The sequence below is a fragment of the Plectropomus leopardus genome, chromosome 3 (genome assembly GCF_008729295.1).
Source record: "Plectropomus leopardus isolate mb chromosome 3, YSFRI_Pleo_2.0, whole genome shotgun sequence".
Taxonomy (NCBI): domain Eukaryota; kingdom Metazoa; phylum Chordata; class Actinopteri; order Perciformes; family Serranidae; genus Plectropomus; species Plectropomus leopardus.
This window is the reverse complement of record NC_056465.1, coordinates 6,190,557-6,218,110: the sequence shown is the minus strand read 5'-3', so window position 1 is coordinate 6,218,110 and position 27,554 is coordinate 6,190,557. Positions and strand designations below refer to the sequence as shown.

At 39.8% G+C, this 27,554-nt stretch overlaps 1 protein-coding gene across 3 annotated transcripts in view; it reads right to left on the bottom strand.

The window, feature by feature from the left end:
• Positions 1–26,547, bottom strand: part of si:ch211-191a24.3 (tensin-3) — a 60,271-nt gene extending 33,724 nt beyond the window's left edge. For 2 of the 3 annotated variants that reach the window (XM_042513506.1, XM_042513512.1), the window contains exons 1-13: positions 26,461–26,547; positions 21,302–21,476; positions 20,000–20,050; positions 19,791–19,913; positions 19,632–19,696; positions 16,566–16,649; positions 15,217–15,329; positions 14,889–14,949; positions 14,725–14,800; positions 13,752–13,881; positions 13,457–13,522; positions 11,555–11,659; positions 4,696–5,646 (exon numbers count right to left, since the gene is read on the bottom strand). In XM_042513506.1, the coding sequence (XP_042369440.1) occupies positions 4,696–5,646; positions 11,555–11,659; positions 13,457–13,522; positions 13,752–13,881; positions 14,725–14,800; positions 14,889–14,949; positions 15,217–15,329; positions 16,566–16,649; positions 19,632–19,696; positions 19,791–19,913; positions 20,000–20,050; positions 21,302–21,469 (1,993 nt within the window). In that variant the 5' untranslated portion in view covers positions 21,470–21,476; positions 26,461–26,547. Of the gene's footprint in view, positions 1–4,695; positions 5,647–11,554; positions 11,660–13,456; positions 13,523–13,751; positions 13,882–14,724; positions 14,801–14,888; positions 14,950–15,216; positions 15,330–16,565; positions 16,650–19,631; positions 19,697–19,790; positions 19,914–19,999; positions 20,051–21,301; positions 21,477–26,460 lie in introns of those variants that run through there. The other variant, XM_042513518.1, reaches the window with a different exon arrangement.
• Positions 26,548–27,554: the final 1,007 nt, after the last annotated feature.

Genomic DNA, 27,554 nt, shown 5'->3' with positions numbered 1-27,554 from the left:
TCATCATGGAAGAAACATTGAAAAAATGTGTAAAACTCTCGACAGTGAAGGGAAATTGTTTTTCAATCAACCTGTTGTTTCTTTTTTTCACCTCTACAAGGCAACCGTGAACATGTTAGCAAATTAGCTTGCTAGCTGGGGTGTTAGCTCAGCTACCCACGTCAGCCATGAGTCTATCCCAGCTTGCAGATAGTAGCAGTTTTGTTACTCTTGGAGTGAACCAAGTTTGGTGACATTGACCAGTTACAATAATTTTTTAAGCCCAAATAATACTGATAATTTGGCAACACTGGGGCTGACTTTGTATTGATATATACACAGGGAACTCATACGAGTAATTTAGTTACATAGACCTTTTTTGTTCTTTAACTCAGCTAGAATATATTACAGTGCTGCAGCCTTTGAGGAATGTGGAAACACCAAAAACACACCACAGTCTGGGGTGTGTGTCATGATAGAGATTGACCATATATGGGACCACACTCCATTGTGCATATCAACCATAAACAGCTCTGTGGAACGTTGTGAGCTCAGCTTTCACTGCGAGCATCCATCATCTCAGACTCACATGAAAGGCCAGGCTAGCCCAACTGAAACTAATCCAGTTCCTCTCCTACACCAGAGGGCCTGCTGAGGGTGCTTCCACAGAGTTCTTTTTCTTTTTTTTTACAGTGTCGAGTATCACTTGATCCCCACTGTATTTGTGAGGAGGCTATTCTCTTTTGAAGACTGCAACTCCACAGATGATGAGAGGGAGAAGGAGAGCATGATGCAAACACACTGGAGAGCAAAGTGTTGTGTCAAACTTCAAAAGCATTCCTGATCGCTGACAAAATCCTGCCTCAAAACGTCGCACGGAAAAACACACGTTACAAACAGCAACTTCAACATATACACACACACACACACACACACACACACACACAGTAACTAGTGAAATGTTAGCGTTACCACTTCCAGTATGCCCTCGGGAAACATCCCCCTGACAAACGCACTGACCTACATACATGCAAACACACATGCTCCATTTCCTGCGCTCAAATTCCACGATCAGCAGAAGAGCCCCACTGACCTGAGGCTGCACAAAAACACAGTGTCAGAGGTTAAATGTCAGCAGTAATGTAACCTTGCGTGGCACTTGGCCGCGGGTCAAAGATAACCACAGCAGAGATCCTTACAGACGGGATTCAGGAGCTGTCACACCCGCTCTCAACTGCGGGAAGCTCCCATGCGAATCATCGGGCCACTCCACGGTTAGCTTTGATGGAACAGCTGCTCTGTAGGCAAAGAGCTGGGAAGTGATGACATCACTCGTACACCTATGACCCGCAGTCCTCAAACAGAAAATGAATCAGTGGTGGAGGTCGTAGCAGAAATGTGCCTCTTCCTCCTGGGTGCATCCCAGTGGATGTGAGAGGCAGTAAATCTGCCATGTGTGCCAGCAGGGGGAGAAGAAAGAGTGAAGAAGAAGTAAAGCTGACACGCATGGGTAAAAAAAACAGGCGTCATCACTGGGACATGTTCTGGTTTTTAACTATGGGACAAAGTCAGTGGTTTGACTTAAACGGGCTTCATTTGCTGCTCTGTTTCACTTTTTTCAACATTATTGTCTCTGTGTTGGATTGCTTCGCTATAGGGGTGTCTTTATGTACTAGTATTGAAGATTACCGTGATATTTTAAAATGAAATTATGATACTGTGTTTATCATACACATATAATAATATCATTTAAATAATTATGCACTTCTTGAACCGTTTCCTTGTCTTTAAATTCTCTCCCCAACGCAATCTGATTGCCTTTTTAACCATCCATTCAGTGTAATTGTTCTGTTTTTTGTACCATTTTGTACAGCTTGGTTACAGAATCTTTCTCCACCTCTCTACTTGAGCATAATTCTCTTGCCAAAAAAAATAGAGACAAAACTCACAATAAAAAAAGTTAGAGATACATTTGGCAAAAGTTTTTTTTCTTTTTCTATAGATATTGCGATAATATTGTTATCATGAGCTCTTTTTTGGGTTTAGGGAGGATAATGGGCCATTGCCAAGTCAAACAGCCAAAGTACAACTCAGCCATTAGTGGGAGCACACTTCATCACATTTTGTCTTTCACTGATTCCAGTCTAATAGTTTATAAAATTATAAAAAGTTTAGTCAAAATGCAAAGTGAAAAGGCTTAGAAATATACAAATAAATTATAGTCTTGACTCTTCTTGTACACGAGATCTTACAGTAGTATTAATAGCTGTAGAAAAATGTATGTTCATCTTTGTTTTGTTGATCATTTCTAAACTCAAACCAAAAATCATGTGCAGTGGAAGCTGAATTTTATACTTCGAAACCCCTCCTCTACCTTATTTATATTTTCATTAACTTTTACACACAGGGACATAAATAGTTGTTGAATTAGTGAAACACATACAGGCACCCGGCAATTGTTCTTGCCCTACTCCACATTCAAAAAAATAAAAATATTAGTATGTATTATGTAGACTGAGATAGATATCAGATATCTGACTGTCACTGATGATGGCTGAGTTGTTTAAGCAGGCATGTTGGAGACAGTTCTGTATAAAATAGGGTGCGGTTATCTAATCGTAAACTGTAAACTGTGAGCCAACCTACTGATTGTCTTCAACCTTTTTTACAACTGTGAAGTTTCAGTTTGTGGCAGACTGCAGATCGACGGGTGTCAATACTTTTAAAATCAGTTGTTGTTTTGCATCTCTTGGAGATAATGTTGTGTCTTTTTAGGTTCTTTTAAGTGACTTTATAGTGTACTATGTATAGTGTATAGTTTACTGTGTGTCTTATATGCGATTTTTGCCTGTTTTTGTGGGGGTTTTTTGTGTCCTCTGCATCTCTTTGTAGTCGTTTTGAGTCCCTTCCTGGTTGGTACCTATTAGTTTGAGTGACATTTTGAAGGTGAAGGTCAGGGGGGGCATTGACTCTTTGGGCCACAGTTAACCACCCTATGAGCGTTTCTGTTGATAGAGAAGTTTGATAGAGCAGAAACATTGTTTTTTGGCTGCAAACTTTTGGCTAAATTAAATTTTAAATGGATTTGCATTACAGTACTGGTATTTCCCACTTTGCATCATTACATATGGGACACCCCAAGGCCTACATCTATAAAACTATTCTATCGCGAATCTCTTGTTATGAGTTAGGATTTGGCTCTATCTTTGTAACCATTAAGTTCAACTTTAACTTTTACAACTTCATTTTATTCGTCAGGATTTGAACTTTTCTGTTATAGTTTAATCAGAAGTTACGCAGTAGATTGTAGATCTAAATCTGCTCATAAAGCTTTTGTAGTATTACTATATCTCCCTTTAATTTCACAGTGCTTAACATCCTTGTCTGAATCTTTGCTGATGAGATGTAACTCATTTAATCCCATTCAGCTGCTTGGAAACTGGAGATTCTGTAATTATGTCGGTGGATTATGTTATGATGGGTTTTCTTCAGTTTCTTTGTCTGATTGGTCCGTCTTCACACATACTTTACTTATGTCACCGTTTCTTCCACTTTTGTGCAATTCCATTCAAAACAAGACAGATTGGAGTTCAAACACATCTTGTGTAGGGACCAGATTTTACACTGCTTACATCAGCAGGAATATCCATCACCTGTTTAATCAAATACTTCCACCCTTTCAGCAAACAGGGTGCACTCAAACAAACACACCTTCTGTCACAGACCCACATGTATTCCTGTCCCTCAGGTGGAGATTTCCACAATCAGGCAGAGCTTCAGTCCTTCAGTCTGGGTTATAAATGGTTCTCTGTACAGGCTGAGCTGAATTCCACAATATAACAAGTCCAACCTGCGAGCTTCATCTGCCTGCCGGCCTGTTGACACACATGTATTTTCTTTAGTGTGGCATTTCAGCCAGTGCTAATGTCACAGTGGACTGTTTTATGTCTGAGTACAAGCAGAGGTGTGTAAAGGTACTGTTAGAATTCACTAAAGGGTCAGTTTACCCAAAATACATACATTTTAGTAATAGCTGTATTTAGCAAGGCAGCTTTAAGTGCTGAGGTTTTGAAATATCAGCTTCTGAAATATCTGTGTCTGCAGAGTCTACAGCCCTGCTCGCAGCTCTGTGAGTCTTTACTTGGTGTAGGAGGGCTTTGAGCTCATGGTTTAGCAGGTGCAATGCTCTCAGTTTGGTACTTTAGCAAACTAACATTTGCTAACTAGCACTAAACACAAAGTACAGCTGAGGCCAATGGGAATGATGTTCATTTTGCCAGAATTTGGTCATAAACAAAAGTATTGATATCCAATAGTTGTTGAGAAAGTTGTTGAGACATTGAAATGTCAACCTCATGCTGTCTATCTTTGCCAGCAACATCAAAGACAGACAGCAGTGAAGCCAGCATATTTTCACATCCAGCTTGTTAAATTAAGGGTTTATTTTGAACAGTTCAATTAGTGATTATTGGAACAATGGAAAGACTAAAAAAGATGGTGAGTTTAATTTTGTTTCTGTTGATTTTGAATGTGGTGTTATTAGTAATTAAGCCGGTCTTAGTTGAGTGAAAGGGAAAAACTTGAAATAAGAAGTACCGTTGCATTTTGCTGTTTAATAAGGGAAATAGATGTAGGAATATTTTCTTTCATTTGAGCTTTTAAATAGACGTTGCCCAAGCTTAGGTGTGGTACCTCATCTACTTTATTTAGTCTTACCTGACTTATGGGTATTTCCCTTGTGGCTGAGGCCGTTGGTGTGCAGGGAGGCGGAGCGAGTCAGGGGGGCACAGCGGGTAGGAACGGGAACAAAGGTGGGGTCCAGATCCAGAATCAGCTGGTTAAGCTGCTCTATGGACTCGTCAATGTCTGTGGTTAACGATGACAAATCCTCCTCTTGGCAAGACGATGTGTGTGTCATATCACCAGACTGTACGTTGTGCGGAAAATCTGCAGCATTCTGTGTGCCGTCCTCGTCCACCAGCCCTCTCTGCACCGCTTCCCTGCTACTCAGTCCTCGAGTTGGCGTGTCAGGAGCTGTCAGAGGTGGCGGCCTCTGTTTCCTCACCCTGTTCAGCCTCTCCTCCCCATCAGATTGAAGGTGGATATCAGTGACAACATCAACCATCTGCTGCTGCTGCACCCAGGAGTGTGTGGAGTACTCAGTGTGGGCTAATCTCTGCGTTTCAGGCAGGTTTTCAGAGGACAGGGAGCAGATACTGCTCGAGCTCGGTAGGTCTGAAGGAATAGCTGCTACACCATCTACCTCATCCTCATCATCTAATATATCAGTTTCCCTCTCGCTGGACGAAGCCTCTCCATTGATGGTGTGTCCCAGTCCAGACTCATCTCCAGTCATCTCCCCCTCCCCTCCACTGGATGCAGCAAGCTCAGTCATGACCTCCAGTAGAGGCTGAGCAATCTCAAAGTCCACCCCAGGGAGCAGCCTCCCTGCCAGGGCACTCTTGTCCCGTGCAGCCCCTCTCCTCTGTCCGGCTCCGGTCCGCCCCTGTGAGGTAACAGACAGACCTGAGTCACTGCTGGCAGACGGTGCTCGCTCACTGCAGCCGGGGCTGCTGACGCTTGGATGGAATGAAGCTCCTTCCTCTTTATTCTTTGTCCTCACTCTGTACAAGCTGCCATTTCCAGGGTCAGGGACATGAGGTGGAGCTGTGGAGACAAAATCAGTGAGGTCACCTTAAGGATTGTATGTTGACAGAACAGGGAAAACAGATGACCTGTTGAAGCAAGGATGTAGGTTTGCTTTCAGAAGTGAGGAGGAGATGATGAAATCAGAGATTTTTCAACCACAAGGAAACTTTTTATATTTGAGGAGAGAAAATGTTGTATTTGCAGCACTGTCCTTTTCTGCCTGATCTCCTACTGATATTCAATGCTAGTTTCCTTTTAGTATTTTTAGAGTATTAAATTGAACATTTTCAAGCTTGCATCAAAAAATTAACTAGGGCTTCAGCTAACTTGCTTTGTAGATTTCATTATCCAACATTTTCTTGATTAATCAATTAATTGTGATCTCTTACATTGTCAAGATCACATTTAATTGATCTTGACAATGTAAGAGGAGACTGAAAACTACCCTAAAATATTCAATGTACAATCAAGAAAACCATAAACTACTGAGAAAGACAGTGAATATTCACAGTTAATAAGCTGAAACCAGATAATTTTTACTTAAAAAATTTAAATACTATTTCAAAAATAGTCAAAGATGCAATTTTATTTTAATCAACTATTCATTTAACAGAATAATTGGGTCAGCACAAATCCATAATTGCTCCCATGACATTTGCAGTAGTTCCACCAATCTGAGCTTTACAGCATGGTGCATGTAAAACCCAAGGCAAAAGCTTTCACAAATCACAAAGTGTATTGCTGTGACCTCATGGTAACAACTGAAGATGATAGAAAGGAGCATATCAACATTTTATGTATCTGGACTATGGCAGCTGCACTGAGAACCATGCTTAGAGACATTTTAGTGAGTTAGACTGTAAAATTTGGACTTAAAGCAGCAATTACACCCTTGGATTGAACATATTTTCACTACATATGACTCCATACCTGCACCACTATTGTACATGATTCACTGTGACAGACACACACACCCGCACACACCACCTGTTGGATCACTGCCACCCCTCCAGACACACTCCATGAAGATAACACAGAGCCCCTTTGTGTGGGCTGGCGGATATATACGTGTGTAGCTGTGTATATGTGTGTGTCACGCAAAGGACGTGTCTGTCAAAGACGTGTACCTGAGGTCAGATAGAGCTGATTGCATGCACACGCACGCACGCATGCACTCGTACGCACATACACACACACACACACACACACACACACACACACACACACACACACACATTTTTGTATACTTAAATTGTCTGAAGCAACAATATAGCATATTTCTAACATTATCTAAGTTTTACAGGAGGTTTGAAACATACTTGATCTGAAACATTCAGTCAATTAATCAGTTAGTCAATTATCAGAAATCATCAACTTCATACAGAGTGGACTTATTGTTCAAGTCATTATTTCAAGCAAAAATGCCAAATAATGTGAGGATTTGCTTCAGTAACGAACTTATCTTTTTTCTATTTTCAGATATTTTATAGACCAGCTATTAATCTAATAATGAATACAGTCCATAGCTGCACTCCTAAAAACATACCAGAGGATATTGTACTAGAACTAAACAAGCAAGTTCTTATCTGATACTGGTTGTTACATTCAGATGAGATAAGAGACCGGTTCGCACAGTGACTGCAACAATACATACAGTGCATACCACAGCTGTATGAGCACAGCCTCTTAAGTCCAGAGAGGCAATAAAACTCAAATACCAGACAGGCATGATAAAACCTCACAGCTGGCCTCACACACACACACACAGATGCACAGAGCACATTCACACACTGATAAACACCCTGTATAATTTTCACACTACTGTAAGAATTTCAGTAAAAAGACACAAACAAGCATCAGAAAGCAGCTTAGTTAATCACTCACCGGCAGTCAGGGGTAAACTTTCACTGTCCCCACTGTGGACTAGAAACAGGATGGAAGTGCTTGCTGAAACCTCCCTTCGGAGTGTCAGAGAGAGAGGAAAAGAGAACCAGATGACAAGCTGAAAGGAAACAGGGGGCAAGGACGAGGATAGAATGAAAAGGATGAGGGGACAGATAGAAGGAGAAAGGCAGGCTGAAATGAGAGCTCAGCTGAAGTTGCTCCTCTGCTGTCGTCCTCTCAGGCTGCCACAGGAAGACAAGCAAAGAACATTCTTTCTCTTAAGGTGCTAACAGCCCCCCTGTGTCATCCCCCCTCCTACTCTCTCTTCCCCCTCTCTCATCTCACTCCTTCCTCGCCTGCTCTTTCCCTGCACTACGAATCCCCGCCTTCGCCGTCACTACAAAATATGCCGTGCTATCCCTCCTCCTCTTTCCTCCCTCCTCCTGCATCCTGTCCCGGCTGACACAGGTAGCTAATGCTGTGCACAGAGCGTGCACTCATGCATTTTTATGTCTGAGGGCAAAGGAAAGGGGTAGAAGGGTAGATCATTCACCAGACTGCATGCGAGCACATATATCTGCACAGGTGGAAAAGTTTGTGCAACACACATAATGCACTTTCAAGAACAGAAACACAAAGCACAAGGACCTTGAGCCGGCCAAATATGGAGAGGGGAATGTAAACATGGGGGCGGGCTCTGGAGAGACTTGAGTGCTGAAGGGGGATGGGGACATATTGGACAAATTGCAACCTGCAACTTGAACCTGAAAGCAACACGCTTCAGCTAGAAAACAGGAGACCAGATAAAGAGGGAGAGAGAAAAGGAGAGTAAAAGAAGATGGAGAGATAGAAGCAGTGGAGGGGAGGGCTGTGAGAGGGCCGACAGGGTAAAGTAGAACCACCTGTGGTTGAAAACAACATTCTTGCAACTGGCTGCATTGCTGACTGGCTGGCACCCTCATTATGCTCATGTGCATGCGTGTGTGCTGGCGGTTAAATGTAATAGCCGTGTGTGTGTCAGCGTTCATGTGAGCATCTGTGTAAATGTGCGTTTACATGCCACTTTTCTGCGTTTCTCCCCCCACTGATCGGTCCAGCTAAATTACATGGCTGGCAGAGCAGATTTAGCAACGGCATAAAACAGCTGGAACTGAAACCTCAACCGCCGGTTTAAAGGATTGTTTCAGCTGTCTGGGTGTATGTTTTTCTGTTGGTGTTTTTCTGTGTGTGAATGGTTATTCTAACTCAAAGGAAACTCTCTGACAAACAACCGCCTCCAAATACACAGGTCTGGCCTGGCTGCTGTCTAGATGATTGCCGTTACGCCCGTTCCTAGGAACGTCGTTGTGACCACAACAGTTGTAAGCTGTCACTCTGATGACTGGACAATTACCCACAGCACTGACCACAGCCAAGGCCAAAGTCTAAACACACTGTCCTTAGAGACTGGATCTGCGCCCACAGAGGGATACCTCTGAAAAGCAGCCAAAAATATATTTACTGACTTGGACAGTTGGGGGCAGACAAGCTCCATGAAAAGCTTAAAAAAACTCTACACAAAAACAAGAGGGCTGTTGTTTAGAGAAACAGAGCCTTCTATTTCTACACGAATTAACCAACAGTGAACTTATCTCACACATTTATGCTTGGCACTCTGCTGCTCCTTCTCCACAGACAGAGTGTCCAGAGTATGCTCTGCTGCTCCGAGAGTGTGAATAACCGAGCGGTACATTCCAAAAAAGCTCTGGATTTGTGAATGGTCCTGTTTGTGCCCGAGTGCGCTCCAGCACACGGAGTATTTTCAAAGGCACCAGCTCACCAGCCATTTTTTTTTTTTTACATAGACAATGAGGTTTTCGTATTCATGTTAACTTTGTCTGTCCGCTGTTTTGGGTAGTGTACGGTTAGTGTATCAGAGCTGGCCTGCTCAAAACAGCTGCCCATAAACACTGAGACTGAACCAAACAGTGAAGCCTTGGACACACTTTCTAAGTTGAATGTCCATAGACAGCTGTGGCCATGTACTGGTCATGCAGACACACATGTAGTATCACTAGGCTGGTTTACAGATTTGTGCAAAACTTAAGTGATATTTTCAAAATGTAAGTAAAACACAATTGCAAGATGACTGCATTTCCATTAAGTGATGTCACGAGACTTTTCCTCTCCCGATAACATTCCAAGAAGTATGGTGGAAGCGGCCATGTTTCAGGGATTTCTGGTAGGTGATAGTCCACACCTTCATAGAGGAACTGTGGATTCAAAACTTCAGGACGATCTGCTCAACATTTGAAGAGTTATGTGATGCAATAACAGCTCTTCTAGCTCCTGCTGCATCGTGCCCGAGGGAGCCAGTTCCTACGGACAAGCGCATAGCCATAGCATCATGTGACCTATAAACGCCAAAAAAATGGTTTCCATTGCAGTTTTACGAAAATATGGCTTTTTTTAAGCACCTGAAATACCTCCTAATGTTAGTGTAAAAACTTTTTTGTGATACTTTTTTTCAAAATTGAAGCGTTTCCATTAGGCGTATTTTATTCTCAATTTCAATTTGCACTATTTTAGGGTTAATGGAAACCTCCCTACTTATTCTACTGAAGATTCACATTGGTCTGACTTTCTACGTATGTGAATTTCTCCATCCAGATAACATCCTGATTGTCCTAATTGTCTTTGTATTCCTCTAAAATTTAATTAAAATAAAGTGGATAAGAGCAGATCTCCTTGCACAACCTCCCTCAAGAACAAGCATCCAATGTGTGGGATCTTTTCAGCAAACCAGCTAGAGGTGCATACTCAACCAACTGGACTGAAACGTTGAGCAATGGACTTTATTTTGTAACTGGAGTATGCACAGTCAGTACGCTTACTATGTGTACAATCCATGAGGTCACAAATTTTGGGCTGCATGTGGATGTCTGTCTAGGGGTTCCTGTGCAGACCCTGGTGGACATTGGTGGATGAAGAGATTTACATTACGTGGATCAAAACGGACCATCTGGGACTCACAGACCAAAAAGATGAGCTGAAAGAGGCTAAAAAGCTCTGCTGAGCTGCAGAGAAGATTATAATTCTCTGTGGGTTCAGCACTTAGAGCGACTAATTTTACATCACATGCAGTCTTTTGGTCCAAAATACTGGTTAGTGGAACTTTAAAGAAATGTACCCATTATTTAGCATGTTTTCTCCAATTTATTCCTAGATTTTTTTTAGAAATATGTGTCAATGACAATTTGAAGAATAAAGGTAACACCTGCATATTTATCCAAGCCACACAAGTTTATTTCAGACGTTGTGATCCTGCTTGGATCTTCGACAGGTCAAATGATTCTGTCAAGCATTGTCTGAAATATACTTGTGTGGAATAGAGTAAGTGTGCAGGCTTTACCTTTTTTCCTCATGCATGTTTTGTGGTAGCCTTGCACCAACATGATGTGCTTAGAACTACGTTTTTTCAAATTGTGAAAAAAATGTGAAAGCCATCACTCATATCGATGAACCTACAAAGAATTATCATCCCTCGGCTTTATGTAGCTTTACAGTGAGCAAAGAGCTCTCTCTCAGCTGTCATTGCAATTGCCATCAAACCCACAACTTTACTGTTTTGGTTCATTCTCTCGTGACTTAGTTTCTGAGCCTAGTGGAGCATTTAGCAGCCACAGAGCCAGATAAATATCCCTGAGGAGTGGATGGAGATGGAAACTCTGTTGTTCAAGAAATGAAACCCAAAACAACAATGATTTGGTCTTTTAAAAGTCAGAACTAGTCAGACCTGGACTGGCATTCTACTTTTCCTAAGAATGCCATGGAAACAGAATAAAGGTCAGCATTATGCAAGAGCAGAGTGGACGTCTCCTGCAATCTGCTGCGTATTTAAATATATTGTTGTCCTTTTAAATCCTGTCTATTAATTAAGTCAGACACAAAACAGGAATCCACAACAAAGGAAAAGAAAGTGAAGAGGGAAAAACAGATAAACAAGTATTTTAAAAAATAAAGGGAGGGAACTCCTGGTGAAAAATATTTAAATGCACCTCACCTGTTTCACACAAAGACGCGTCTCCATATGAATCTCGTCTGACCAAAGGGTCCAGGGTGTCATAGTCCACCGTCACGCAGTGGCCGTTGTGCCACAGCTCTCTGCCTGCATATGGAAATGACAGAGCAGCAGACAAAGACGCAGCACTGGTCAGGAGTCAGTTCAACGACAACAAACACGTGCACACAAACACACACGCGCACACACACACACACGCAACACCAGCTGATTCCAGATCTCATTTCAGATTTGATTTCAGAAATAATATGAGCTTTAATTATGGTTTTGCCTCTACTTGTCTGTCTGTGTGTGTGTGTGTCCTGGTTTTCCCTCCTGTGTGTTTACCCATGTACAGTATCTGCAGTCTGAATTCCTGTCAGATGTGTGTGTGTGATAACTCCTCATATTGCACTGTAGAGTCTGATTGTGTGTGTTGAGGGCCAGTTTGACCATCACACCCTGGTCTTGGTGTCCAACACTGCCCCCATCTGGGTGACTGGTGTTGAACTTGATGAATATAATAATTGTGTGTGTGTGTGTGTGTGTGTGTGTGTGTGTGTGTGTGTGTGTGCGTGTGTGTGTGTGTGTGTGCGTGCGTGTGCGCAGGTGCAACACTTGAAACAGTCATTTCTGTCTCTTCTGCTCGGATTAGAAGACACAATGACGCTTGCAGCTTGAAGTATTTTTCCATCTTTTGCACAATTAATGAATATTAGATACATTGAAAAGCAATGTATTTTATGTCTCCATCTGCTGATGGGCCATCACGATAAGAGTTTGCACAATATGATGTTAATTCTACTACAGAAGAGACTTGATGATCACTAAAATAAGATGGCGATAAAGCTGGATGTGTCAATGTTGGTATCAGTTACCGACCAAATGTGTTGTTTTTATATTGGCATAACAGATATCCTAACCAATCCCACTCCTGTTGCCTAAATCTAGTCAGTCCAACAAATGAAGGCAACATGTAGCGACTTATAGGGAGAGTAGAGCAGGTCATTCCTCTTAGAATTCGCCAATGTGCAGACAGAGTGAGTCCTCTTCCACTGAGTCTGCCACGTTGTTCTACAGTAGCCCAGAAATCACAGATCAAACACTGGATCTAGATGAGGCCAATTGAGTTTTCACATCAGCCACTTTAGTTCTCCCACACATCTGGCACATATTAAGTTTCAGTCGACTGCAATTTGCAACCTCATGGACAGATGCAACACAGTCCTACACCGGACCTTTAGCACTGACAATTTCCAACCACACATCTTTGTGTTTGTTGTCACTATAGCAGCTCAAGAGACAGCAATATCAGTCTGTTTGTCCAGATTGAAATACCTCAGCAACTATTGGATGGATTGCAATGAAACCTGGTTCAGACATTCATTGTCCAGAGAGGATTAATCATTATGACTTAACTGACATTTCATCTAACGCAACCCTGAGGTCAAAATGTTAATCCAATACTTTGGTTTATGATTAAATCCCTGTAAAACTAATAACATTCCCATCAGCCTCAGCTGTCCTTTGTGTGTTATGCAAATTAGCAAATGTTAGCATGCTAACACAGATAGTCTAGATAATGATTATATCTGCCAGTCATCAGCGTTACTGTTGCCATTGTGAACATGTTAGCATGCTGATGCTGTGCACAAGTGCAGCTCTGCAGCTCTGCACAGACCTGCAGAGCTGCACACTTAATCCTGTTTCAAGTATCAAAACTTGAACCCATATACTGTGGATCCTGGATCAAAGCATGACAAAGCCACCTGCAAACATCTGAAACACATTTTCACCTGCATATTTGTTTTTTTATCCAGTTCACTGTAGTTTTGTTTGACAGTGTCTTATGTTTATGCATCGACAGTTTGCTGTGGAAAAAATCCTTTGTTGGAGAAAGTCTACCTGTAATCTTCTCAGGGCTGTCAGAAAGTAACAACTCTACTTTTCCATCTTCTGGGAACCGTGGATCTGGAATATTAACAAAAAAAGATAGTTGGCGGTTAACTTGCCACACTGGACAGATTTCCATGTGTACTTCACACCTGCATCAGCACGCACTGATAAAGGGTCCAAGGTTAGTTTAGGCAGGTCATATTTACATTGGAGAAAGATTTATCAGTTACAGATTAAGGTGGATATTGCAGCAGAGAGTGATAGTGGCAGAGACAGCAGTTGGCAGCGTTAAGGTTATAAATACCTTCACTGGCACAGTCGAGCTCCGCCTTACAGAAGGTGAGGTTGTGTCCGTGTACGAGACCTGTATGAAACTGGAGACGGAAGACGACCTGCCGGCTGGCTGACCGGCTGTTTTTATCATAACACACCACCTAAAATCAGAGGAAAGTGACACACTGTCCTGCACATGCTGCTCTAAACTGATTCACTCAAATCTAAGTTTTGCTGTTGCGCACTTATAGCGTATTAAAGCAAAATATATTCAGATACAACCACTTCCTGTCAATTTGTTTTATGAATGAGAACTGTTGAAACTGTTATTTTGATTCATTTATATTTTATTATATGTTAAGGATTTGTTAGTTTTTTTAAAAATCTGTCAGAACTGAATCATTTTCATTAATTTTCCTGGAAAGAATGATACAATTTGGTACTAATAATATATATTTTTTAAAAAGACAGTGATCTGTTTGTACACTTAATTATTTAATTCCAATTCATATCATCTTTTAATCAGTTATCAAAAGTGGAAGCTTTTAAATAAGCATATATGATGCATAGTTTACAATAATAAAGAGAATAATTTGGTAATATTTGGTTTTAATTGGAGCTCCTCTTTCAAGGAAATACATATTTTTTGTGAGGTGGTCTTACAGGGACAGGCACCAAAATGAGCATTTCAGATAGAGTGAAATAGGTGATAGGTGAATACAGGTATAATCAAGCAGACAGTGTGAGAAAAATACGCTTTTTCTTTTTTTACATTAAAGCATGTTAACATTCTCTGGTAGAAACCACAAATAGATCATGAACCTGAAAATAAGTATAATATGGGACCTTTCAAACATATTTTCAGTTCCCTAAATTAAGCTAATTATAATGGTTCCAGGTAATGAATAATTCATATCTATGACATATATAACAGTGATAGATATTATCTTTATTTACAAACCTCAATGATGATAAAGAACATAAGAATGTCCATCAGCACTCACCATGATGTCCCCTTTGAGCAGCTGAGCCGGCTGGAGCACAAAGTAGAGGCGGCCTGTCTGGGCTGCATTGACATGGCTGTCATGGATATAAACACACATTACACACTGTTTTGTCTTCTGAATAACATCCTGCCCTGTGTACACATTAATATGCGATTTCTTACTAGACTGCTGATGTGCAAACAGCTTGTAGACTCTGGTAGACTCTGAGGAAGAGGCAACATGCTGGGGAGAGGAAGAGTGTCATCACAAAAGAGAGCATGCTTTGTGAAAAAATAAATTTTGCAGCATGCCCGTATAGCAGAGCTGTTGACTTAAGAATCGAGGAATTTTTAGATCCTGGAATGTGTTTTAAATTGTAAGCAGCATCTTTCTTCTTCCTTAATAAGATAAAACAAATACAGTATCTGCCCTGTGGAGGGTTTCTACAACAGCCAGCTGCTATTTATCCACTTAGCTTCCTCTAATTCAGATCAGACATCTGCTGCTTACCTCCATCTGGTCTTATTTTGGGAAGACCGTGAAGAACAACACAAAGGAGGAAAGACGGAGAGGGACACATCTTCAGTCCTCCCTTTAACATGCTGCCCAGCATCCACACATACCTGGAGAGCACAGAGAAGCATATTTACTGTTGTATTCCTCCCAACATAAATATCTCAAATCACTTGACAACTGGTTTAAATTGTACTTTTCACTGAGTGTCACTGAGTACGTTTACATGATGTTAGAAAAAGTCAAATTATTGAGTTTGTCCCACTAAAACTGGACTTTTAAAATATTTGCAAACATTTATTGACACGTATGACAGAAATTATACTGAATGGAATTTCGGAAAGTCGGACCAACACACCCAGATAATGTGATTGGAGTTCGATTTCCTCCGCCACGTAAACACCTGTATCAGACATTTACTTGACTAGGTGTTCTGCGCATGCTTCTTGTCGCTGCAATAGGGAATGTTCGTTATTTATGAGGGGGGAAGGGTGCTGCACAGTGGCGTTAAAAGGCATTTAAAACAAACAAGCACTGAGGAGGGACTTATGTTTTTAATTTTGGTTTAGATAAGGGACATACAACTTTAAAAGGTAGTATTTATATTTATTTTGATTTAAAAAGTTACACTCCAGTCACCCCCCCCTCCTCTGATAAATTAAATACAGCCCCACAACAGAGGCATGGAAGCTAAGTGACGTCCCGCTTTGGACAGGGCTGCAGCAAAAAATATTTTAGCTGCCTTAAAAAAAACAATATTAGTTTAAGAGAACACAATATTTGAATATATATATATATATACACCATCTCCCCCATCAACCTCAACATCTCTGTAATCAGCAAAGGCAGAGTTTGCTTAGCGCTGTTTGATTTTGATTATATGGAAGTAGTGAGGCGGTTTTCTACCCCAAAGTTATTTCAAATAAACAGTTATGATTGTGATTCAGTCACCACCGACTGTATAAATAATGTAGGTTTATTGCAACTTGCTGAAAGAGGGCATATCTCCACCTGCTGTGGTGGAGTTGGACATATTTTCATCAATAAATAGATTTCCCCCTCAGTGCTTGTATACTGGAACAAGGACAGCAGTCCAGTTAAATGGCCTAATGGAGCTCTAACTGTAGCTCGACTAAACTGTGCACGTGAACGTACTTTCACATCCTTATTGCATATTTATCATAGGGACTATTTCTCAGGAGGATACATCAGGTGATTAGTGCAGTCTGAGGTCAGACACACAGTCACAGCAGATCCCTGGTCTACATCAGAGATCAGAGGCTTTGAACTGAACCGGAGTTGACCTTTGACCTGTAGTGATCCCACTCAATCAACCCCGTTCCTACCGTTTTTGCGAGGGGGTCATCAGAGCGGACAGCTTGTCATTGTAGAACCTCCTCATGGCAAAGTGGTCGAGAGAAAGGTCTGCACTGAGAGAGAGGCAGATATTCAGATGGTGACGCATCTAACACTCCTCAGTTCACCGAAATTTAACGGGACAGTGTTTTCTGGTTTATCTGAAGAGTTAGACCGTTTTATTTTTGTGTTGTGAGGTTTTGAGATATCCATCTCAAGATTTGTGCCTGACTGGTGGACCAGTCATCAGAAACTACAGACTAAACATCTACAGAGCTTTGATTTACTAATAAAGGTGGTGTGATATGATCAAAAGCACTAGACCCTGTGATGAGATTGTTTTCACAACCAAAGAGTTGTTCTTAGAATAGTTAGTGGAGACCCCAGAGTTTCTGTGATACTTGGTGAATTATGTCTAGGTGCTTTGCATTGCACTATTTTATCATTTTTTGAACCTATGATGGACAGTTTTGAAAATGATCAGAATTAATGCAGCATTGATTTTAAAAGAAGTGTTTAAAAAGAAAAAAGAAGAAACAGAATGGATTAAAAACAATGTGTTAACTAAAAATCAATGCAGCAAAACCTGAGATTTGATCTTTTTTCATTCTCTACATTCATCTTCCTTGATAAAACCTGCTGCCTACATTACCCACAATGCAATTCTATGTCAGGCAGCCCAGTCAGAGATTTGTGTGTGTTAAGCTAGTGGTGGATAATGTAGCCTGTATCCTGCAGCAGAGAAAAGGAACTACAGAGGTCTGCTAGGATCACTTCTTTTTTCTAGCTCCATATGTCCAGATCCAGTTTTCATTTTTTATATTGGTAGTCGTCTTGTTTTGAGGACATTTATCAGACTTCACACAGCTCCCTCTGGAGCCACAAAAGGCTTTACGTCACACTTTCCACATATGCAGCAGCACTCCAACACCTGGAAACTTTAGTGTTTAAAACTGATGGAAAAAGTAAATGCTTTTTGGCACATTGAGTATATCTGGGATGACAATTGCATTTAAAAGGGATGAACTCCTTTTTGGTCTTTTACTTTCAAAACATACAAATATAAAACAGGATAATTATTTGGAAAACTGAGTGTAGCTGCTAGAAAAACAAATATAAGGAAATTATTTAAGAAAGATGCCCCATCCATAGAGAACTGGCATGATATAATTTGTGAAATGTTTTGAAATGGAAAGATTTACCTTTTCAATGAGGCTCCAGGAAAGTAAATTTGGGGAAAAAAATGGAAAAAATGGAAAATGTATATTTCCCCATAACTCCTTTCTTTTGTTCTTTTGAACCCACAGCTGCTGTGGCGAAGACAACACCTCTGTACATGAGGTGCCCACTCTACCAACTTTCTCTCTATTTTTATTTATCTCAAATGCAAAACACCCGATGTTCTATGTTTGCTTTGTTTATTGTGTAATTACATTGTTAAAAAAAAACAAAAAAACGTTCACTTTGTAAACATATGTAGCTGACAGTGATTATGTGACTGTTGCTAGTAAGTTGGTAGTAAGTTTATTTTCTAAATAAAGAAAAAAAAGTCAAACTGCTAAAGGGCCTTTTCAAAGAGTCAAAAACATTCCTGTAATAACTGTTCTCACTGTGTTCTGGGGATTACCCAAAGTGACTAGGACGTTGTTTCTTCAAAAAAATATGCTGCTTTTGATATCTTTGAATGCATACTTTGGTGATTTTTAGTCATTTGTTTCATAAAAATATGGGTAGTATGTGAAAATGAAATGTGGTAATCTTCCCTCCATTTAACCAGCATCCTGATCTATCTGCTAATCTCCCAACTCAAATCTGCTAGATGATGTGAAACGCAGATTTTCACTGGCTCTAAATCTGTTTCTCAAACTACACATCATACCTCTGCACACAAAGAGTATATAAGCAGATCGAGAGAGATGCCCCTCTCTCTTTCTCTTTCTCTAAAACTCAGACCAAAATCAGATCATGTAACATTTCAACTCAGTTTCAAGTATTTGTGTCTTTCTACTGCTTAGACGGTCTAGTTTTATGAAAAGATCACATTTCCAGCAGTGAAATACTTCTAAGCGTTACTCTTCAATGCACTACTAACAGTATTCTGTTTATATCCATTCTTTTAGACGGCAGCAGAAATCTTACAGACAGAACCCCAAATAAAAAACAAAGCTATCTGCATGACTTGATACCACCAGAACAAAGTAAGTAAATATGGTTTTCTTCAATCATTTTGTAACCTTAAAAAAACATGTCAGATTTACACTCACTCACAAACCTTTGCATACCTGCATCTTCTAACACAAGCACGTCCTGTACAAGAACAATGCTCACAATCAGATATTTCTCAACACTGAGTCAGCTGTTCAGACATTAGCATGCGCACACACACACACACACAAACACGTGCACACAACAGCGTGGAAGTTGACCTGATCTTCCTCTTTTCTGTATTTCAGTCATTGGACACAGATTTACCTCATACTGACCTTTCCCTTCATATCACCATTAGACGTGTAAATGAGGATGTGGTTTCATAACTCACATTCAAACCATAAAACTGATGATAACTAGCCGCATAAACTGTAAAGGCGGCAATGTTTGCTCTGAAAATGTTTTGCACCAAAATGCATGAGGTGTTTTCTTGGCCCTCACTCTGTCAAGCAGCTAAATTAAGAATAAATGAATTCACTGGTGTTCCATACCAACAGGATCCCTGCCTGAAAATCAAATAACAGTGTAGTTCAAAGTCTCTTTAGCTGTCCTGCCCTTTGGCTGCTGGAGACTAACTGTAGATCAGCCTCTCGTCACTCTATTGTTCTGTCTCTGCTCTTTGATCGCAATCACGTCCGACGGTTAACAGTTTCTTTAGGATTCTGTCTTTGCAAACCAGAGATATCAGAGCTAAATTTAACTGCAGTATAGCTGTTGACATATCTGGACCAAATGCAAGATAGACCGGCAGACAATGACACCGTTATCTTATGGGGAAATTGTGCAAAATACAGAATATTAAATATTACACATGCTTTTTGAACAAAGTCACATGGCATCAGTGTTACCTGGCTGACATGTTGCTGAAGTGGATGTAAGAAGCCAGCAGAACTCCGAGCCGCCCTCTGCCTCCCTGTGGAGGAGGACCACAGAAGCAGAACTCTCATAATTACAGACAATAGATTTAATAACTTGACAGTATGTGCAGAGGAGTCAGTGAAGTTTACCCTGCAGTGAAACACCAGGACGTGCTTCGGATGCGTTTGCAGCCAGTTCTTCATTGTCGTGCACACATTGAAGATATGATCCAGATTAGGAGCCAAGAGATGCACCCAACCTGTGTCCAATACCTGAGAGACAAACCAGACACACTGTAACATACCTCACAATGCAGCATTTAACCTCTAAAATTGGTGCTTTGGTTCACTGTCCTTACCTTGAGGTTCATTCGGGTGAGAGTGTCATTCTTCTGTGAGAGGTTGATGAGCTGAGGAGGGAAAGACAAATTGTTTTTATTAAAATATATCATTATCTAAAAGACTAAAATGCAAATGGGACTGAACAGATGGTGGGTGTAAACCAGGAAGTTAGATTTAGTTATTTGGGTTTAGCTATTTTTATGACTTTAAGTAAAATTAAAATCAATTTTTTTCTGAATGATGTAGCAAATCCCTCTAATGATGTTAAAGTTCAAGGTACTGAAAAATAAATCTTAAAAAAAAATCAGAGCACTGCAAGGGTCAGGGAAGTGTATGTGAAGCACTAAGTTTTTTTTGTTTGTTTTTTTAAATCAACCCTCATCGCACACTATTGTTCATTTCTAGTTCCATACTTATTTGGGGGTGATGTGGCGAAATACTCTGCATATGAAACAAAAACTGATTTTCATACTACACATAGCCCTGTTTAAAAAAAAACTCTAAATTAAAACCAATGATTCCTATTTTTAAATTAAGTCTAAAGCCTAAAAATTAAGTGTTTGGGGAGATTTTATCAAGTATAATTTTCAAAATAAATAAATGAAAAGAAAAGAGTTTTTTCCTATCCAGACTCTAATGATAGAGTGCCATGTGCTGCACAAAGTGTAAAGAAAGAGACAAATATGTTATTTTTAGGCCTGGTGTAATAACACTTGACTTAACATGACGTTGATCACAAGGATGTTTAAAATGACAGAAAAAGATTTTTTAGGAATGTGCTGTTTAAGACACGAAGGCTAAGGAGTCCAAATGAAAAAACACACGTGTATATTGTACTGTACTTAAATACAATTTTGAGGTACTTGTTCTTGGCATAATTCCATTTGATGCTGCTTTAATAATTCTACTCAGCTTCATTTCAGAGGGAAATATTATAGGTTTTACACTACATGTATTTTAAAACTTGAGGTTGGGTACTTTGTGGACTTAAATTATTGAAACAAAACATAATAAAAAAATAAATTTTAATGTATAACTGTAGAGGAAATTACCGTGCACTATAAAATAGTTAGAATAATCCCACATTTAGGAATTGCAAAATTCTACTGATATGCAACAATAGATTTAATCCAATAACATAATAGAAAATATTCTGAAATGGGCCATTCTGTGTCTTGAGTATTTTTATTTTGTTAACTTAATTATATTTCAATGCTAATACTTTTACTTCATTCGTGACTTTTAATTGTAACACAGTATTCCTGTGTTGTGGTATTATTACTTTAGGACTCTATTCCCCCTCTGTGTCTTCGTCTCACCATGTAGTGGTGTCCATGTTTGGACTGCAGCATGAGGATAATCTCATGCAGGTTCTGCAGGTAGATCTGCTCCGGACACTCAGAGGGGCAGAATATGGTGATGATGCGTTCAGTGATGTAGGTCAGATCGATTCGCTGCGCTTCCTCCATGACTAATCTCGGTAACATGGGCACCCTACAGGAAGTGAAAAGCAGGGTGGCTCAGAATGAAAGTCAAGGAAATTTCAGGGAAGTGAGGATTTTCACTGCAGGTCAGCAGATGTTTACAGAGCATTTATCGGAGCTTTGTGCCGTATCAGCTAGAACTCCCGAGGGAGGTCGGTCTTTCTGGCCCTCACCGATATGCGAGTTCAAATCCAGTCAGCCTTATTTTAATCCACAAATCCTTTTACGGGATGTGGTGCTATAACAAAGTGGGGTCAAGGCCAAAACAAAATGCGGAACTGAACCAAAAGCTGAGTCACTGGAAAGCTTCATTAAGCATGTGACTGGAAGAGAGGTAATGATGAGTCACAGTGAAAAGATGCTGCCCAAAAACCAGATCCTGACCTCATTACTCATCAGCACAAACACACTGACACACACTGACACACAGACGCACACAGAGACAGAAAATACTGATGTCATATGACTCTAACGTTTTGCTTCGGTTTATTTTTAGCTTTATGCTTTGATGATCCTGTAATTTGAGAAAAAGGAAATATTCTACTTTCAAAGTCGTTTTCTGATTTGGTTTTTCTAAAGTTTCGACTACAAACTAAGTTCTGCCTGTTTACTGTGCTGCCTCATGATTAAGTTATGGTCTGTTTTTATGTTAAAGGAGTTGGAGAGGTCATTAAGTCGTGGCCATTCGGGGTTTTAAGACCCCCCCAAATTGATAATTTTATCACTGGTACGAGATGAGAGTCGTGTTTTCTCTTGCTGGAACTTGGTGAAAAGTTGTTTTTACATACATATTATCCCTATTGTCTGAGACAATGGTTCTCAAAAGGGAGTCTGGGGACTCCCAGGGGCCCTTGAGGGGCCAGTCACTACATTGTTTAGTCGCTAGAGTTGGTTTATTAACAATGTTGGCATGAAATAAGCACGGCAGAAATGTAAGATAAGTCAGACCACTGTGTAGATCTTGTAATATTACAGATACCGCTGGAAATTACAGTAGAAATGAACTGTTTTGCTAATTTTAGCCTTCATATCTCCTCAATGGCAATTAATTGCCAGTTGTCTCCTTGGAAGTGATTGTTGCTGTTGGCGTTGCCTCACAGTGATTCTGTCCACACATTTTCTGTTTCAGAACTGAGAACACTACATGAGACTAAAGCTCATTTAGGGTTCAAAAAAGAAAACAAATATTCTGTGCCTCCTCAAAACTAGGCTTCCATTCATTATGTATGGAGCGGCTAGAGTGACCTAGATGAGATATAAAAATATATACAAATGTAATAAACAAGATACATAATAGATAAAATAATAGATATTGATATATAAACTGTAAACAGCTAGCAACCTCTTGTTTAAAGGCTCTTAGCATTAAAAATGAAGCTCATCTTATTTGTAGCTTCCATGTTGTTTCCACTTTACGACCTCAAAGCTCATGAACACAACAAAGTCGGATGAATGACTTCCCAACTTGGAAACTCCTTCTGACACACACACATGATCGCAGCATTCATATTTGATGACATCAAAAATTAGAGACTTACTTCTCTGGTTTCTACCTTTGAGAGAGACTCGCTCTAAATCTACCTGTTCTTGAAAATACCCTCTCACATGTGATAGGATTTTGAAAAGACATATTCAGAGTATTTTAGGATACTGTTATTTTTACCATGTGACTCAAAGTCCTGAAGACCTAAAGAATGTGATCTTTTGCCACATTCCTCTGTGGAGCATGAAGTGGATAATTCAGTGGTATCTGGGCTCTGTGTTATAGCATACGGACTAGGGCAATTACACACATGTTTGTGCATGTCTATGGGAGCGAGTGCACAAAGAGCTGCGGGTAACCTCGCCTTCACCCTGACCATGTGACCACAGCAGAGTAAACACTGATACGACCATTTTCCCCAGAGCAACGTACGAGAATAAGCTGCTGGGAACGTCTGCAGCCTGAATGAAAACACACTGCCAACAGCTTCAGCGGTGCCACACGTCGCTGCAGTACTGTCCTTTAATAGAAGTAGATTCGTGGTGTCTGTGGCCCATTTTTGGGTGCTGATCAGTGAACCAAATACTATAATTTGTTCATCTGTATATTTTATGGTGCAAGTCGTTTGTTAGCAAGACTACAGGCACACACACTTAGTCAGAGGTCCATCCATATTTTTAAAAAAATGCTTTTTACTATATCTATTGATTCAATTACTAATGGAAGATATGAGTGAATTAAACTAAATTACATTTTTCTTTCATTTATTGATCATGAAACCAACATACTTAAAATATGACATACAGCAGATTTTACATTTTAGTGTACAAAAACTTGGTTCACTCACTGGGGCAGTCACTTGTACAAGTACAGAGTATGGTGCCCTGTTTTGCAAGTTTATTTTGCATCCCCAGTGTTTAAAGTTACTGTACTGTAATGTACCCGAGGTTACTGGTTCCCAACCTTGGGGTCCTGAACCCCTTTAGTGGTCGCCAAAGCCTTGCAGAGGGTCACAAGGCATTTTTTATTTTAATGAGTGGAAGATTTTTTTTTTTTAAATATACCGTAGTCCAGAATCTCAGCATTGTATTAATTTCTGTAAAGAACACTAAATGAAATAGTTATGTTTAAAGCTTGGATCATCATCAATAGTAGTAGAAGTACACAGTTAAAGCAACCAAAGAGCTAATAGAATAATGGCAAAGCCTTAGGGATAAATAAATAAGTTATAAAAAACACCAAATTTGTCAAAAAAGAAGCCTAATAAATATATGTGATTATTTTTTGTTTTCTTTTCAACATAATACAGACAGAAAGTTGTATAAAAAAAGGTTCCTAACAATTTCAGGAAAAATCATTTCTGACACAATTTTCACAGTAAATAATCTGCTCGAAATTAATCTAAATAACTAGCTTTACACAAATTTACTGCAGTCTGTGCATTCACTATTTGGATTACTAGTACAGTTTATCAGTTGTTCTGTACTTTTGTTGTTAATATGGAGAACATCATTTGAAATATCCATTAAGTATGTTACACAGTCAGGAGTTGTTAGTTTACTCGATCACAACAAATTTGTTCCCTTAAGGAAAAAGTTTGGGAATCACCTATAAACAACTGTTTACTTATGACTTGTGAGGGAGGCCCACAGAGAGGTGGGCCCTCAAACAATATTTTTGTCAGAAAACAGGTGCCATTTGCTTCATAATAAATTGCCTTTAAAAAAGAATAATAATAATCAAATCAAACTTTGTTATGTTCCACTTTTCATACAATCATGCAGCCCAAATTGCTTCACAGAGCAGGAATAAAATAGCACTGAAAAGGTAACAAGTAAGTAGCGATTACAGCAATAAATGATAAAATGCTTAGAATAAACAAAACAACAAATAAACACACGGGATTAAAAAAAACTCATTAGCAATCTATAAAAAAACTTGTCATAAATATATGAGCAATGATGATATCTGCGTAACCTGTATGTTAGTGTTATAACATGATGAGATTACACAGTAACTAGTTTAGGCACATAACTGTTGTCATTATAGCGTGCACAGGGGCTTTTAGAACTACTTTACGCCCTCATGCTGCTGACTTTACTAGCTATACTTTTAAGTTGAGGCTGTACTGGGACCAGTTTGTGACTACCACCTATATATGGTGGTTTAAATGGTGCACATCTGGGGCCCAGGCCTGTTGTTGGTCCATGTGTGAAAAGTGTCCTTTGAATCCAAACACGCCTGCTCCTGTACTTGTGTTTGTGATGTGTCCTTGCAGAAAGCAGTTGACAGGGCCGGGCAAACACTCTTAATGAGTGACTACCCTCCAATTATGTATTTCTGCTCTGTTTTTTCTACATTTTTAGACTTGCTGCAATCTAAATTTGTAAGCGCTCCGCCTGAGGAACCAAAACAAACGGAAGTGAGTGACTTAACCACACACACACACACACACACACACACACGTTGCTATAGGGAGAGCTGCTTAGAAAAGTCCTTGAGCTCAGACTTGCCATATCTAATTATAGTCTCTATTTCCCATTTTAAAGGGAGGCATTCTGAAATGGATTAGCCATCTTTGTTTCTTTCCTTTCTCTCCTTTTGGCACAAGTTGAAAAACATCCCTTTGCCTTCTTAAAGGCGGCAGGAATAAAGCCACCAGATTGTCGCTAATTCAACTGACAGATTCTTTGAAATTGAAAGTGTTTGTCCAAATTACCAGAAGTGAAATTGACAGCGACACCTCACTGTGACCAGCTCTTGTTTTACTTTTCATACTCCACTTTCCATTTCTTCTTCTCTGCTTCTTCCTGAATGCTTTTTATTAGGGCAGTAAACTAATCTCCCTTTAGTCCATCTGATCCCCACAGAGACTCCTTATTGAGTTATACAATCTTATTTCTTGATAAATACGGTAAATAAAGCCTGCCAGCAGGGTGAGGTAATTTTATTTTATTCTACTTGTTTCAAGGATATCTCCATCAATTAGCACTCTGTCTAATTAGTATCAAATTCATGTCGCTTGATTCAAGGCGAGTTCATTTGCATTGGTAATAAATGTGATTATCACACCCGCACTGGCGGGGTTTTTCACTCGCCCTGAGAAAAGTAGGCTTTTAAGACTTAATGCAAGATTAAATGACCTCTTCAAATGGACTGAGTCCCAGAGGAAACACATCTCCTGGGGCTCAGTGTCTTAATGTGTCAGTGGGCTAATCTGGCCCTCCCAGTGCATCTGCAGGGAAGCACTTTTCACTATTAATCCCCCCGAGATTTACCGTCCATCACATGCTCCTTTGTTTACTGAAAGTGCTGCTCTGTAATAACATTTGGACCAGCACCAGCGCACATTAACATTCACAGAAGCATAATGTCCCACATCAATGATCATTGAGCTGGCCATGCTGGAAAGTGAAAAGCCTCATGGGAGCAGATTTACTGTAGTTTACTATAAACCAGCTCTCCTGAATCAAAGACAGTAAACATTTCAGACGACATGAATTGGTCTTACCTTTGCTGCTGCTGCTATAAACAAGAAAATCACATGAATATGAAGGCTGATGAGTGAAAGTCTGACTGTAGAAACTGAGGTGGAGACTTGACAGGGGGAGGGAGGAAGAGAAAGAGAGCAAGAGAGAGAGCATGATCAACTATACAATCACAGCGAAGGTTGCACTTTGCCCTCTGTTGGACTGCAGTGTGACAGCAGTATGCCCTGGTGCGCATGTGAGGTGACAAAGACTGAGACAGTTATAACTCACTGATACCTCTCTCTTTTTTCAACAATCATTAGCACACACAAGAGCTGATTAAACTTAATCTGAGAGATCAGCTATGAGAAATTTTTAATATATAGAATTATGCAACACTGACAGGGATCATTTTGCTACATTATGAATACTTTTACTTTTCATGGGCCTACTTCAGGTACATTTAGACTATGTCTACTTTAGTAACATAGTGAATGCAGGTAATCCAGTATTTTTTATACTGGTTTGTTGCTACTTTTTATTAAGTAGAGGCACTTAATGCTATTTCTACTACTGTCTAGTCAAGAGTGAAATAATAGATAGTTCCTGAATTACACCTTAGGTGGTGGTGATAAAGCCTGTATACCACAAGGTGGCGCCAGAAGACGAGTTAAAACTACTCTGTTTCCTTTTTTTAAAACAAGAAATAAACTGTGAAGTAAATTATCAGGCTAGTTTCATTGTATGAATGTACAAGTTAGAATAAATTATTAAGTTATCAAACATAGTCTTAGTTTAGACTGCGAGTGTACAGTTAAAACGTGGCCGGTTGAGGTAAATAATAAAGTAATGTAACTGCACTTTATGTTGCCTTCACGGGCTCATTCAAGCTCGTACTTTGTGGCTTCTGCAATTGAAAAAGATAACTGCTCGCGCTCTCTTTCATGTGCTTTGTGGGGAAAAGATCTCGAAGGCGTTTGTGCTTACTTACAAGGACTGTGTCGAATCTCCTCTTTCTTATATTTATTGAAATATTTAAATAGATATTGCAGTACACAATATTTTACTTTTAACTTCACCACATTAATTTGACAGAATTGGCTACTACAAAGGCTACATTACACATTTTTTACAC